The 15,933-nt window shown below is 46.0% G+C and overlaps 1 protein-coding gene across 4 annotated transcripts in view; it reads left to right on the top strand.

The window, feature by feature from the left end:
* The window catches only part of FDXACB1 (ferredoxin-fold anticodon binding domain containing 1), a 132,172-nt gene extending 116,553 nt beyond the window's left edge, over positions 1-15,619 (top strand). For all 4 annotated transcript variants that reach the window (XM_085645803.1, XM_085645804.1, XM_085645805.1 and 1 more), the window contains 2 exons: positions 4,440-4,598; positions 5,390-15,619. In XM_085645803.1, the coding sequence (XP_085501929.1) occupies positions 4,440-4,598; positions 5,390-6,605 (1,375 nt within the window). In that variant the 3' untranslated portion in view covers positions 6,606-15,619. The remainder of the gene's footprint in view (positions 1-4,439; positions 4,599-5,389) is intronic.
* The last annotated feature ends 314 nt before the right edge of the window (positions 15,620-15,933 follow it).

Genomic DNA, 15,933 nt, shown 5'->3' with positions numbered 1-15,933 from the left:
ATTTGGCAAAATATACTTGTGCGATATACTTCTATTTAAATGTTTCAGATGCGACAATGACAAAACATTGGTGTACAGTTCAGTTAAGTACAAGCAGGATCTCAAAATGAAGAAAAACCCTTTGCGCTAATACATCTGTTGAGAGAGGAGCAACAAACAAGGAATTTTATTAGATTTGTATATCCCATATGAGATGTGGTGTTAATCATTTTTAACCTAATCAAAAGGTATGAATGATGAAATGCTGTAGAATGTGTTTTTTTTATTTTTGGTTTGTAATATACCAGATGTGCCACTAATGGAGCCAACAAACTGTCAGTATTGTTTATAATGTTTGTATATTTTTGATGTCAGGGGGTTCAGAGTCTAATTTGAACAGTAATAATATGTTCGAGGCATGTGTAGTTGTAGATACATTTACTTTGAATACTCCTGCCATTTAGTGTTGGTTCCAGATGTGTGAAAGTTGTTTTTCTTCGAAGGAGCCTTTCGAGTCACAAGTTTGAGTGGTGACTCCCCTTGGCGATAATGCGCATGGGCATCGACTCCATTGTTAGATTGTTTTCTTTTCGCTGTCAGGTTTGGACTTGTGTGCTTGCGCTTCGGGCCAAGACGTTAGTGTGCTCTATTCGGTTTGTTTTACACTCTAACCCTCATTAGTATTGTTTTGATAGTGCTTTGCCTCTCTGCATATCGAGGAAAGCTTAATCGCTCATCAATTCGACACGCTTCCACCACTGCCCCTACAGTGCCTCGCCTTTCTGGGCCATCATATTCGCTCTCCACCAGGTTCTCCAGTGAATGCCCTGCTACTAATGGAACGAACGTCCTTCCGTTTCTGACCCCGCTGACACCTGAAATATCCACGGACCAACTCACATTCAGGTCTGTAATCTGTGTTTGTCACCAGAACACAAAAAAGCGGATTGTGAAGCCTGTATCTCCTTCCGCTCGAAGAAAACACTCGGAGACCCTCAAGCATGTCAGCTCGAAATGCAGCGGAGGAACATTGAGGACACTCCTGACATCTTTGCCCATGAAGACTTCGGTGAAGAGGAAAAACAACACCCTGAAGCTTCCGTAGCAGGTACTTGGGCCTCCCACACGAGTGAGGCACCGTTTTTATCGGGAGACCCGGGGGAACGCTGGGTGGTAGGAAATTTGTGTCAGCCCGGTGATGCCACAACTTTCCCACACAAATTTGAGGTTTGCAGGGCATTCTGGGTAAGGAAACGTTGGGGGATCCACGCAAACCATACCTCCCTGGAATCCCCTGGGTGTCTAGTTTTCAGAAATGTGGGGGTTTGGTAGGTTCCCCTAGGTGGCCGCCAAGCCCGGGGCCAAAAACTCATAGGACCCCCTTTGCAAAACCAGGTTGTTTTGTGATAGGTAATTTTGATGTCTCCTCAATAGGTTTTGGGCCCTTGCCTGACGCGGGCACTATGCCTACCCACGCAAGTGAGGTACCATTTTTCTCTGAAGACTTTGGGGAACGCAGGGTGGGTAGAATTTTGTGGACCCACGCAGATTCCAGAACTTTCGACAAAGAAATGTGAGGAAAAAGTATTATTTTGAACACATTTTTAGGTTTGCAATGGATTCTGGGTAACAGAACCTGGTGAGAGCCAGTGAAGTCACCCCATCCAGGATTCCCCTCGGTGTCTAGTTTTAAAGAATGTACAGTTTTGCTAGGTTTGCCTACGTGCCAACTGCGCTAGGGCCCAAAATCCACAGGTATGCACATTTCCAGTGGGCTTTCTGCCGCCCTGGGGGGGAATCGGGGACGGGGGTTTCATCCTGATATGCCCCTAAAGGGGCAGAAACACTGTGGCTATTTTTTGTGGGGGTGGGGGCATTGGTATGACCATTTTGGGCAGCCCCCACGCATAAAAAAAGCCTGCATACTCGCTGGCGCCTACTGGGCTTTCTGCCCCCCCAGGGGGCAGATCAGGGGCCACTGCCACCATCTGCCCTCCCAGGGGGGCAGAAAGACTGGAATTTCTCTGGGGGTGGGTTGGGGTATTGTCATGCTCATTTTGGGGAGCCCCTACCCCTACACTAATAAAACAAAAAAATCCATGGTTTCTAGTGGGCATTCTGCGCCCCCAGGGGGGGCCAGATTGGGGGCTACAGCTCCCATCTGCCTCCTGGGGGGCAGAAAGCTTGACATTTTTGTGGGGGGGAGAGTGGGGGCATTGGCGTGCCCGTTTCGGGCAGCCCACACCCTAAAAACAATTGCGCAAAAAAATTCCCTGGTGTTCAGTGGGCTTTCTGCCCCCCCCCCCCCCCCGCCCGAAGGGGCAGATTAGGGGCCCCCACCCCTTTTATTTATTTATTATTATTATTTTTAACAATTCCCTGGTGTCTAGTGGGCGTTTTGCCCCCCGGGGGGGGGGCCAGATTGGGGGCCGATGCCCCATCTGCCCCCCAGGGGAGGCAGAAAGGCTGTAATGGTGGCGGGTGGGTGGGGGCATTGGCGTTCCCGTTGCGGGCAGCCCCCACCCTAAAAATAAAACTAAAAACTAATCCCTGGTGTTTAGTGGGCTTTCTGCCCCCCCGGAGGGGCAGATTAGGGGCCAATGCCCCATCTGCCCCCGGGGGGGCAGAAAGACTGTAGTAATTGGGGGGGTGGGGCATGGGCCGTTTTGGGCAGCCCCCACCCCTATTTTTTTTTTACACCACTTCCCTGGTGTCTAGTGGGCTTTTTACCCCCCTGGGGGGGGCAGATTGGGGGCTAATGCCCCCATCTGCACTCCAGGGGGGGCAAAAAGACTAAAATTCCCAAAAACACACAGGGGGGAGCAAAGGCCCTTGCCCAAGGGGCCGCTCCCCCCTCTCTGGTGTCTAGTGGGTGGATCCCTGCTTGGGGATCGCCCTCCCGTGGCGATCCCCAAGCAGGGATCAACTGGGGAGGGGTACCATTGGAAAGGGGAGATTCTCCCCTTTCCAACGATATCTCTCCCGTCTTTCTACGTGCTCAGGGGGCTGTAATGGTGGCGGGTGGGTGGGGGCATTGGCGTGCCCGTTGCGGGCAGCCCCCACCCTAAAAATAAAACTAAAAACGAATCCTTGGTGTTTAGTGGGCTTTCTGCCCCCCGAAGGGGCAGATTAGGGGCCAATGCCCCATCTGCCCCCCGGGGGGGGCAGAAAGACTGTAGTAATTGGGGGGGGCCACGGGCCTGCCCGTTTTGGGCAGCCCCCACCCCTATATTTTTTTTTTACACAACTTCCCTGGTGTCTAGTGGGCTTTTTATCCCCCCCCCCCCAGGGGGCAGATTGGGGGCTAATGCCCCCATCTGCCCCCCAGGGGGGGCAAAGAGACTAAGATTCCCAAAAATACACGGGGGGAGCAAAGGCCCTTGCCCAAGGGGCCGCTCCCCCCTCCCTGGTGTCTAGTGGGTGGATCCCTGCTTGGGGATCGCCCTCCTGTGGCGATCCCCAAGCAGGGATCCACTGGGGAGGGGTACCATTGGAAAGGGGAGATTCTCCCCTTTCCAACGACACCTCTCCCGTCTTTCTACGTGCTCAGGGGGCTCTTCCCCAGCTCCCGAGGCTATTTTTGCAGAAAGGGAATCCCTCTGGTGCCCGCACCAGAGGGATTCCTTAGGGTATGCCTCATGACGAGCTGGACTCGTCATGGGCACAGCGCGACTGTGCTCCATGACGAGTCCAGCTCGTCATGGGCATACAAGGGGTTAAAGACAGGCTGTGCTACATATACTCTTTCAAACAACTGCAACACCCACAGGTTAGCCACCGCTTTGAGGAGAACTGCTTTACAGTCTATACAAAACATGTGTATCTATAGCTACACATGCCTCAAATGGATTGTTGCTTACCCTGTAAGCATCTGTTCGTGGCATGTAGTGCAGTAGATTCACATGCACCCACCCTCTTCCCTGGACACCTGTGGCCGTTGCAGTTTCCTTTACCTTTTTGCTATCCATGGACATCTCTTTACTATGCTTACTCTACACTCCATTCTCACCCGCCTGCGGGAAAACAGTTTAATAATGGAGTTGATGCCCATGTGCATTATCACCAAGAGGAGGAGGACTCACTCCAACTCATGACTCGAAAGACTTCTTTGAAGAAAAACAACGTGTACACATCTGTATCCAACACTAGATGGCACGAACAGATGCTTACAGGGTAAGTAACATAATCCATAATCAGACAAATTAAAGCAGTGCGAGATACCTATGAAAAGAGAGATCAATGTGGGAACATTAAATATTATTGACTTTTCATGGACCGCTGACTTGAAATACTTCAGACATAAACATTTAATGCTCAATCTAAAATCACCACCGATGGATACTTTTTTCTCTCGTTGAATTTACTGGAAACCAGGTGAAGTTATGTTGGCGACACATGTCTTTGCAAGGGCTTTACCCTTAATTGTGTGATATTCAAAATATTTCATTTTTTTTTGCCAGAAGCCAAGAAAAACCTTTCCACGTTGAAGATGCTTTAATTCACATTTTCACCCGGAGTTTTCCTCTTGAGGGCTCAGAACCTGCAGATGTTGCTGGGAAACTAATACATAGGGAAGTTCCCTTCCTCCTGCCAGATGTGCTGCTTGATAGAATTAGCAGGTGAGGCTGTTTTCAAAAGACATGTTGTTTCTGACTTATTTAAGAAGCATGGTGATTGGTGAGCTAAGGTCTGCTTATCAAAGCTAGAGTGAATAAATCTGCGTATTAAGTTTTCACATTTTGTTATTAATTTTATGAAACGTAACATTCAGAGCTTATATTCTGATGTGTATTGTCCAGTGCTTGAGATTGAAAAATAGAAGTGCAGGTACTCTGTACCAGAGTACCTGCTTGTTTCTGAGAAGGGCTGGTACTCTCCAATTAAAAGTATTACGTCACTTTTGAGGGTACTCTCCCTCTAAAATAAAAAAAAGTGCCGGTACTCAGTACCGGACAGTACCGACACCTTTAAAGCACTGGTATTGTCTTGACACATGTACAGCTCAGAATATGAATAGTGCCTAACCTCTTACGGAATATAACTATAAAAACCTTCAGGTAAGTGCTGGTAACAGTATTACTCTGTACAACATACTACAAACAAATTCAGTGAAAGAGACTATGCAAGGGAAGGGGATCAGTCACATAAGTCTGTGCCATGTATCCAATGCCTCTACACCTTAAATTGAGCTGAAGTTTTTTTTTTTACAGGTAGTAGCTTGGTTGTATTGTTGCCATGGGAGTTAATAGCTCGAATCCTTCCATTTATACTTTTCATGTCCTGGCATCCTCTGCATGTTGTTGCAGTTGTTTGGTGCTAACTGATATTTGTTTCACAAGCTTTTTTGACAACATTGTTAATACATACAAACTTGCTTAAACAATTCAGTGCTTTCTATTGTTTTTTACAGGAACTTTCTGGACATTAGTTCTCATCACCCAGTAAGGACATTCAGTGAACAACTCATCACGGCAATCAGCAGTGCTTTCCCTCTGCAGAAGGTTGATCTTCCGCATACTACTCGCATCGAATCAGACAAATTCAAGGCAGCCCTCTCCTGGAGCACAAGTGTCCCTGACTCTAGCTTGTTTTGGCTCTCAGTTGCCGAAGAACAGAGCATGTGCTTAGAACATGCCAAGAATCAGACGGACAGAGGTTTTCCTGCTCCAGCCTTCCATTACAGCCATTTTGTCTGTGAAGTTTGTGACGCTGGTGATCCAGCATTCATTTCAGTCCAAAACTGCTCTAAGGCCAGATTGTGCATGAGACCCACTCTTACAGTCTGTGTTCAAGATCTCTGTCAAAGACCAGACTTTGTACCAGAGAAGATCTATGCACTGAGCGGACCAGTTTTTAGGAGATGTCTGATTTCTCCATGGACAATGCCAGTTTACCATGAAACTGTCTTCTTGTGTGGTTTGAGAAATGGCACCGGCGGCTTTTCAGTTGAGCTTTTTATGGATACCATTGCGGCCTCCATTAACTCTGTTACGGACTCCATCTCCAACGAGACAAAAGACAATCAAGCTGAGCGGGAAATACATAATAGTCCTCCCTTTATTTCTTTCCATCAGCAGTTTAAGAAAGGTGATTATTCCATTTGCCTGGAAAGCAGACATTTAGCGGCTGGTGAGAATGATGGTCTGTGTGTAGGATTTATTACGACCGTTCCGCCAGAACAGCTGCCCTGTGACTCTGAGGTCTTGTTAGCCGTGTTAAATCTGGATGCATTGGTAATACGGATATTGGGTGTGCCTGACTGGCGCATGCTGTGGACGTATGATGGACGTTTTATAAGTCAGTTCCTACATGGGAAGCTAAAACCTTTCAACAGCTTCTCCATGTACCCCCCTTCCTATGTTCATGATATAAGCTTCTGGGTGAAAGATGAAGAGCAGTTCGATGAGGTAGAATTCCACACCCTTGTCAGACGGGTTTCAAAGGAATGCGTTACAGACATCCAGTTACTGGACCGCTTTCAGCATCACCAAACTGGGATGGTCAGTTTTTGTTACAGATTAATATACCAATCCTGTGACAGAGCCCTCTCAGATGTGCAGGCATCCACCATGCAGCTGCAGCTCAGACAGGAGCTGCAGATGCTCCTGCAAGTCACTGTAAGGTAGTTTTCTGTATTTCTAGCTACAAACTCATGCCATCATTAGTATTGTACCAACTTTTATGGTGACATGTTTCGTAAAGCCCATTTAAAACCTCACTACCTTTTATACTGTTGTAGCATCTTTACAATACACAAGTATTTAAGACTGCTTTGCGTACGTTCATAAAAAATGTGTCCTCTGAAAATAGACAAGCAATTTGCAAAAGCCTCTGAAATGCATTTTATGTATGTCTCTATATTCTAAAATGGAACACAAGGTGCTATTTTTTTAAGGTGTTTAAAATTATGTATGTTCTTCGGAATAGGTTTTAGGGAGGTCCTAGATATCAGGAAAACAGAGAAACTTCACTGCAAGTAAGCTTTTGCCTTTTATCCATAACTGAGTACCCTCCTTGATTCTAATATCACCTGGAGGTTGTTAAGAACTAAGTGCTATGTGGCATATTGTTAAAGCCTAGATTTATTTGAAAGCATATGAAGCAAGTTAGTTAGCGTATGGCTTCCACATGCAGGAAACACGTCCTCTGGTTAAGATCAAATAGCAGTGCCTACAGAAACAATATGAAATTGCTATTCTTTTCACAAAAACATTCCCGTCACAGACTATTAATACATCTTACGATCAATCCACTGAATTGTTTCACGTTACTTATGCTGCCACGGATACCCCTTACTGCAAACAGGGAGATCCTCACTCCAAAGAACTTTGCAACTATCTCAGTGTATTCTTTGTTGATGCAGCAAGGGTTGGTCATGAATGCCAAAAGACCACCTGTGAGAAATTGGGTTGTTGGTTGACTGGGGTATGAGCCCTGATCAAGCAGCAACCACAGTCCTTGTCAGGGGGAGACACATGCTAACCCTAAATTAACCTGCGCTCAACTCACGGGTAGCTTGGTACGGAGCAGTCAGGCGTAACCTAGAGGCAATGTATAATGTATTTGTGCAACACCTCAAACAGTAATTAAGTGCGAACACCACACAAAAGGGATTCCATCACCAGTTAGTAAAGTAGAGTTATTATTAATAATTAAAACAAGACCAAAATAACAAAAATCCAATTAGTAAACCACAGCTATTCAAGTTCAATGATTTTAGTAAAAATAGTGCCACAAAGCACCAACTGTGCATATCTGGTCACGCCGGACCAGGACAAAGCCGCATGTTCATGCCGACTTCGATGGAGGGTGGGCCGACTACAGGGACCCGCTGAACAAAGTACCTTAAATCCTGGTTTGCAGAGCATTGCGAGGATCCACGTTGAAGATGTGTTGCGCAGCCGAAGTGATGCATCGGTACCGAAATGCGGCGAGGCTGCAATGTGAGGGCCAGCGTCCTCGTTGAGGATCCCGTCGATGGGGCTTACAATGCAATGTCCGGCGTTGCGGACGGGGTGTGCTGTCAGGGCAATGTGTCAGATCCAAAGAGCTGCGATGCAGAGTTAATCGACGCAACAGCGGAGGAGCACCGGTTCTGCCCTGAGTTGCTCCATGCAGCAGAGGAGATGTGTCTGTTCCGCTGGATTCTCAGGGGCTGGCAGGCACCTTGGCCCACTTCCAAAGACCCAAGAGTAGGGTGACATCACTAGGCATGGTAGGTTCATAGATGGCAGAGTCCAGGTGCAGGTGCAAGGTTGATAGAGGCCTGTTGTGACTCTGAGGCATCAGATCAGGTCAGCCACCTAGCCCTTAGAATCACCATGGTTTCTAGGTTCAAGAGATGTAGGTCCAGTCTTTCTCACCCAGGCATGAGGGTAGCAGTCCAGCAGAGTGGCAGTCCTCAGCAGCACAGCAGTTCCTCATCCTGGAAGAGTATCCACAGGCCCTGAAGTTTATTATAGACTTGGTGTCTGAGTTCCAGTATTTATACATAGTTATCCCATTGATGTGGGGAGAAGCTTCTAGAGGCTTGCCTTCTAAGTGCACAGATGCCCTGCCTTCTTGTCTCCAGACTAACTACTGGTTTATGCAGCCCTCGCTGTGGAGACCGGGCACAGCCTATTCAGGTGTAAGTGGGACTGGGCCCAGATCCTCCCTCCCATCCTGCCACTGATGGCCTATCCAGTCACAACCCCAAGATCCCCATTGTGGGTTGCTGTCTAGGAGGAATACACAAAGCCCAACTGTCACCCACACCCAGTCATGTGACCCAGAGACAGTCTGCAGGCACCAAATGGCTAAGGAAGGAAAATGTCAACTTTTTAAAAGTGGCATTTTCAATATTATAATTGAATTATAGAATTATAATTGAAACTACAATTCCAGAGACACCAAACATGAAGGGTTACCAGTTTCCATTCGGAAATTACAATTCTACAATGTAAAAAGGTAACTCCAATGTTATCATATGGAAGAGTTAGGCATTGCAGTAGTTAAAAAACGAATTTGATGAGTTTTTCAATACCAGGACATGTAAAACTTAAAAGTACATGTCCTAATTTTTAAATATATTGCACTCTGCATTCTGGGTTGTCCATGGCTTACCCTTATGGTGACTAGTAAGTATTAAAAAGGATGGTTTGGCCCATGCAAAACGGTTACTTTCCCAGGTCAAAATGGCAATTTAAAACTGCACATACAGGCTGCAATGGCAGGCTTGAGACATGTTTAAAGTGCTACTTAAGTGGGTGGCACAATCATTGCTGGAGGCCCGCTAGAAGCATTTAATTTACAGTCCCTGGGTACATGTAATACCGCTTCACTAGGGAATTATAAGCAAATTAAATTTGCTAAATGGATATGAGCCAACATTAAAATGCTTAGAGACGGAAGCACAAGCACTTTAGCACTGATTAGCAGTGGTCAAGTGTGCAGAGTCCTAAGGCCAGCAAAAACAAAGTCAGCAAATATAGGAGGTCTGAAGGCAAAAAATTAGGAAAGGAACAATGGTGCCCTTGACAAATCTCCAGTAACAGCCAGTGAGGCATAAGAAGACCCCCACTTATGTCTGGGTCTTATGGGACAGGGGGGGGGGTCCCCAAGCCAGAATGGTTTCAATCTAGGCCAGTCTAAAGGGGCTACACCTTGCCTCCTCCCACTTGGTGACCCAAGTAGACCACTGAAGTCTGCCCTACCTAGCACTTACTGGCTTGGATAGTCAGGCCTGCCCTCTGCAGAGCCTGAAGCACCATCCTGTGTTGGCATAAATGGTCCTCCCAACTGGAGCTGAAGACTGCAATGTCATCTAAGTAGGCAGGTCTGAAGTTCGACAGCCCAGCCAGGACCTGGTTGACCAACCTCTGAAAGGTGACAGGGGCGTTCTTCAAACCAAAGGGCATCACTCTGAACTGTAAATGGCCTTCTGGGGTAGAGAATGCAGACCTCTCTTTTGCCCCCGTGGTGAAGGTGATCTGCTAGTACTCAGACATTAAATCATACATGCTGAGGAACTTGGCAGCTCCCAACAAATCTGTGAGCTTATCAGCTCTGGGGATAGGGTGCGTCTGTCTTGGTGACTGCATTCTGGCCCCAGTAATCCACACAAAACCGGAGTTTAGGGGTGGCATCTGAAGGGGGGCAGCCTTGGGGACCAGCACCACTGGGCTGGACTACGGGCTGTTTGAGGGCTCCATAACCCCCTAAGTCCACCATCTTGTAGACCTCCTCCTTAATGCTGGCTCTCATCTGATCAGACAACCTGTACATTTTGCTTCTATGGGTGTGCCGTCCCCAGGGTCAATTCATGTGTACCCATGTAGTGAGTCCTAGAGTAGGGGAGAATAACAAGGTAAACTACCCCAACAACTGGCGGCAGTCTCTCTGTTGTTCTAGGGTCAGTGGAGGGGAGAGGCCCATACCCTCCACTGGCCCATCCTACTTCTTGGAAGAAAAAAGGTAGGGGAAAGGTTCACTCTCCACCACTCCATCATTCCTGACCAGGATCATGGTTAACTCAGACATCTCAAACTGTGTTTCTGTTGTTTTTTGTATACAACGTTTATTGTCATTTTATGAAAACAATCCTCTTACCTTAGGCTTGTCAATATCTAGCAATAGACTTACAGAATTTGTTAATCTACCAGTCAGAAAAATACAATAGGGAGAAGTAGCATCTCTTGTAATAATGTGAAGTTCAATAATCAGCCCAACCTCAGGATCATATTCGTTCTTAACTGCTAGTCAACACCCACAATGGGAGCTCCCTCCCTCGTTCATCTCGAAGAGGGGTTTGAGGGGAATGACGTGCAAAACCCTTAAAGGCTTCCCGGGAGTCTTGAGGTACACCAGGTAGGTGACCTCACTCTTGCACTTTTTCACCCTCTATGGCCCAAAACAACGGTCTTGTTGGGAGAGGCTTGGGCTCCATCAACCATCATTTTTGGTCTGGCTGAAACTTAACCAGAGTGGCCTTCAGATCATACCACTGTTTCATGACCTCCTGGCTGGCTTCTAGATTTGCGTTAGCTTGCTTCCAGAAGTGCTTCATCTGGGTATGGAGGGCCAGCTTTTAGCTGACCACTTCCTTGGTGGCCTTCCTGGGAGCTTGCACCCACTCCTCGTTCATCAGACTGAAAGGTCCTCACACTGGGTGACCATACAGGAGATCAAAGGGGCTGAAGTCAACCCACTTCTGGGGTACCTTCCGATATGAAGAAAACGTGCATTGCGTCATCCCACTTCTGCATTAACAGGCCCATGATTATTCCTTTGAGGGTCTTGTTGAACCTCTCAACAATCCTATTGGTTTGAGCATGGTAAGGAACGGAGAACTTTTACGTTACCCTACACTCCTTCCACCTAGCCTTCATGTATGCTGACATGAAGTTGGTAGTATGGTCCGACCCCACCTCCTTGGGAAACCCCACATAAGTAAATATTCCCATCAGTGCCCTGGCAACTCAGAGGGATAGCCTCTGGGTACCAGTTGGCATTGTTCACCAAGACCAGGATGAACCTGTTGCCCATGGCTGTCTTGGGGTCCAGAGGTGCAATAATGTCTATGTCCACCCTTTCAAAGGGTGTGCCAGCAACATGAAAAGGTTGCAGGGGAGCCCTGTGCTCCCTCACTGGCCTGGCAGGTAGGACAGGACCTGCACAAAGCATCTGTCGTCCTCCTCATTTGAGGCCAATAGAAGTGGGTGACAAGCTGGTCATGTCTTACCACAGATAACCTGCCAGGAACAAATCATGAGCCTTCTCTAGAAGCAAGGCCCTGTAGCAATGGGGGACCGCCAACACAAGTGTTGCCCAAGGCTCAGGAACCTTAGGCCTGCTATATAGGAGATCATTCTCCTAGTAAATCATGTGATCACCAGAGGTGTCACCAGCTGCCTGGGTCTTAGCCTGCCACGTCGGCCCTAAAGAGTAGAACACTCCATCTGCGCCTTGCAGAACTATCTGGTGGGACCCCCTTAATGCAGGCAGTTGGCCAGCTCAGGTAGGAAAGTCTTATTAGCAAAGGCAATCACTGCATATTGTTTTAAATCCCGACTTCATGTTTTTCTGGACCAGGTGCTTTTAACATATTTGTCTACCACTTTGGATGAGATGCGACTCTTTGCCTTCTGCAATATTGCCTGTACATCGATTTATACACTTCTATGATTAATTATAACTGTATAATATGTTTGTGTGATGTAAAGCCCTCTGAAATCCTACATTATGGTGAGTTATTGAAATAACTTCTACTGATCTGAGATTCTTATAGAACTTTCACATCTCTAACACACAGAGGTTGATCAAAACTCAAAAACCTTGCTCCAAAACATTGTGTCTTCAAAGCACTTGTTAAGTGATATTGAGTGTCCTCGTTTTGCTACAATGCTTTGAAATCTAGGTGTTAGGCTCCACACAGCACTAAGCCAGGCTGAATTTTCAACAAAAGGAAGGCTGATGGACCTTTTAAGTGAACCCTTTGTTTAGGCCTAAGTTAACCCCTTCACTGCTAGGCCTTTTCCCCTCCTGTGCTAAGCCTTTTTTGGGCTATTTGGGGTAGTGCGCGCTTAGGCCCCTGTAACTTTTTGACTACATTAGGTATCTACGCCAAATTTGCGTCCTTTTCTTCCAACATCATGCGGATTCTAAAGGTACGCAGAGTTTGTGGATTCTCCTAGAGGGTTCCCAGAAATTAGTCAAAATACAGCAAAAGTTTTTTTTTTTGTGTGAAAAACTGGCTGCAAATGAAAGCGTCTGGGTTTTTCTCTGCAAATGATATCAAAAAAGGGCTTGTGGGGCTGAAATCACCATTTCTCCAGCTTTTAGGGAATGACAGATTTTTGTCAGAAATCCAAAATGTTTTACACAGTTTTGAAATTTTTCTGGGACATACCCTATTTTTGCTATTTTTTGTGCTTTCAACCTCCTTCCAGTTATTGGTAGAAATGGGTACAAAAGCAATAATGGATCTTGGAAAGCTATACATTTTTGAAATGTAGACAAAATTCTGAATTCAGCAAGGGGTAATTTGTGTAGATCCATCAAGGTTTCTTTATAGAAACTAACAATTAAATATAGGAAAAATAAAAAATTAGTTGAAAAAAGCAGCCTTTTGTGTCAACGTTTTCACCTGTAACTTCTTCTAATTATGACATCTCTTTGAAAGCAATGTACCGTTACATCCGCTGGACCTTCCTGGTTGTGGGGATATATAGGATTTATAGGTTCTCCAAGAGCCCAACGAACCCAGAGTAAAAAACTGAGCAGCATTTTGTAATGGTTTTTTTTTTGTTCCGGGTATATAGCAATTATTGTGGGAAAATGTATACATGGAAAAATTGGTATGAAAGACACCTATGTATTTCTGAAATGGGAACAAATTACAGAGTTTAGAAACAGTCCATATTTGCACATTTTCGAAATTGGGAATACTCATACTAGCATGAGAATTATTGGTCATTTTTCAAAATGACTTTTTTTTTACACAATGTCTTTCATTTGGAGGGGAGAAATGCATCGAAAATCAATAGGTAATAACAGTTGCTTTACAAATCTGAACTACCCTAAGTCTCCCGATAAAAATGGTACCTCATTTGTGTGGGTAGGCATAGTGCCCACGACAGGAAGTGGCTCAAAACCTAAGGTGAACACACCACATTTTCACACTGAAAATTTACACATTTTTTGCGAAGAGTCTAGCTGTAGTTTTTTAACCCTAGCTCTGCCGGTACCTAGGGAAACCTAGCAAACCTATATATTTTTGAAAGCTAGACACCCAGGGGAATCCAGGATGGGGTGACTTGAGTGCCTCCCACCAGGCTCTGTTACCCAGAATCCCTTGCAAACATAAAAAATTGACAAAAAAAACACATTTTCCCCACATTTCTGTGATGGAAAGTTCTGGAATCTGCGTGGATCCACAAATTTCCACCCACCCCGCGTTCCCCAAAGTCCTACGAGAAAAATGGTACCTCACATGTGCGGGTCGGCCTAGTGCCCGCGACAGAAAACGGCGCAAAACGCAACGTGGTCACACCTCAATTTTGCAGTGAAAAATGACCCTTTTTTGGCATAGTGCCTAGCTGTAGTTTTTGAACCCTAGCTCTGCCGGCACCTAGGGAAACCTAGAAAACCTATATATTTTTGAAAACTAGACACCCAGGGGAATCCAGGATGGGGTGACTTGAGTGCCTCCCACCAGGGTCTGTTACCCAGAATCCCTTGCAAACGTAAAAATTGACAAAAGAAACACATTTTCCCCACATTTCTGTGATGGAAAGTTCTGGAATCTGCGTGGATCCACAAATTTCCACCCACCCCGCGTTCCCCAAAGTCCTACGAGAAAAATGGTACCTCACTTGTGCGGGTCGGCCTAGTGCCCGCGACAGGAAACGGCGCAAAACGCAACATGGTCACACCTCAATTTTGCAGTGAAAAATGACCCTTTTTTGGCAAAGTGACTAGCTGTAGTTTTTGAACCCTAGCCCTGCCGGCACCTACGTAAACCTAGCAAACCTATATATTTTTGAAAACTACACACCCAGGGGAATCCAGGATGGGGTGACTTGAGTGCCTCCCACCATGGTTTGTTACCCAGAATCCCTTGCAAACGCTCATGAAGGAGCGGTTCCGTCATAAGCACAGCCCAACCGATGCTCATGTCGGAACCGCTCCGTCATGAGCATCGAAGGGGTTAAGAAACCCCCCTCATTTCCTACAGGTTGCAGACGAAAAACTCTGAAACGAAAGCAGACAATGTGCAGCTTTTACTAAATGAGTCCTAGTGTCAGCAAATTACACTGGGACAAAGTCAACATATTTCACTGATGCTGGTCTGGATCCCAGATCGAGCTCAACAGTAGCTACTGAATCTAGCGGGATCCTCTTCATTTTTATGCACTGATGAAAGGAAATGCATATTGCTTAAGAGGAAAGAGACAATGTGGGATATACAATTTGAGTATTTGAGAAAGATTTGGAGAGAAGAGGGACCCTACAACCCTTGCCTCAACTCGCCTAGATGGCATGCACAAATGGCCATGACCCAGGTTTCTGCTGTAGATGCATAGTATTGCTTTAATTTAAAACTGGTATTTATATGACCATTTCGCTTTTTAGAGAGTCCTAGGATTGGATGTGCATTCAAACTGAACATGTTAATGACCTACTGCGGGCACTGTGAGAAACTGTTACTGCCTTCAGCCTTAGGGTACTCAATTATTTCCATCATCGCCTGCCCACAATATAAACTCACCCATCCCTGAAGGCGAGTCAGTTCACTAAATACACATCGAGAACAAATGCAAACAGTTTTTGACACTCAAAAACCAAATATACTGCTATTATTACACCATTTGCAAAAAAAAATAATGCAGAGAAATCAAACACATTTACATTGTACAAAAAAAAAGTCTCTTACCAAACTACACAAACAGCAGAACCACCAGTAATGAAACCGGAAACTGAAAAGAGCAAAAGCCTTCACCTAGAACAAAAAAGTAAAAAATAAAAAAAAACAATTACAATTGCAATTCACAAAAAATATAACAATAAACATTATAACATGCTATGTTACTACCCAAATGGTAAATCGGGTTGTGTGCCAGGTGGGGCAGAAAACAGTAGAAAAAAAAAACAGGTTAATCTGTCCCGGGGCGGGGGGGGGGGGCAAAATACATATTATAAAAAATTGCCCCCTGGAAGCGACTCTTGCCCAAGGGGTCACTTCCATTTTTATTTAAACTAATTCCCTGGTGTCTAGTGGGCTTTTCTCACCCCCCCCCCCCACCCCCCCCCCCACAGGACCAGAAACGTCTACACAAAAGACCGATCTGCCCCCAGGAGGGGCAGAAAAGTCCTAATAAAAATTTGGGCCCCCAGGAAGCGACCCTTGCCCAAGGGGTCGCTTCCTTAATGCTAAAACAGACATCCCTGGTGTCTAGTGGGCTTTTCTGCCCC

Source organism: Triturus cristatus, chromosome 3_1 (assembly GCF_964204655.1).
Source record: "Triturus cristatus chromosome 3_1, aTriCri1.1, whole genome shotgun sequence".
Taxonomy (NCBI): Eukaryota; Metazoa; Chordata; class Amphibia; order Caudata; family Salamandridae; genus Triturus; species Triturus cristatus.
The sequence above is the reverse complement of the archived record's forward strand: the minus strand, read 5'-3'. Positions and strand labels throughout refer to the sequence as shown.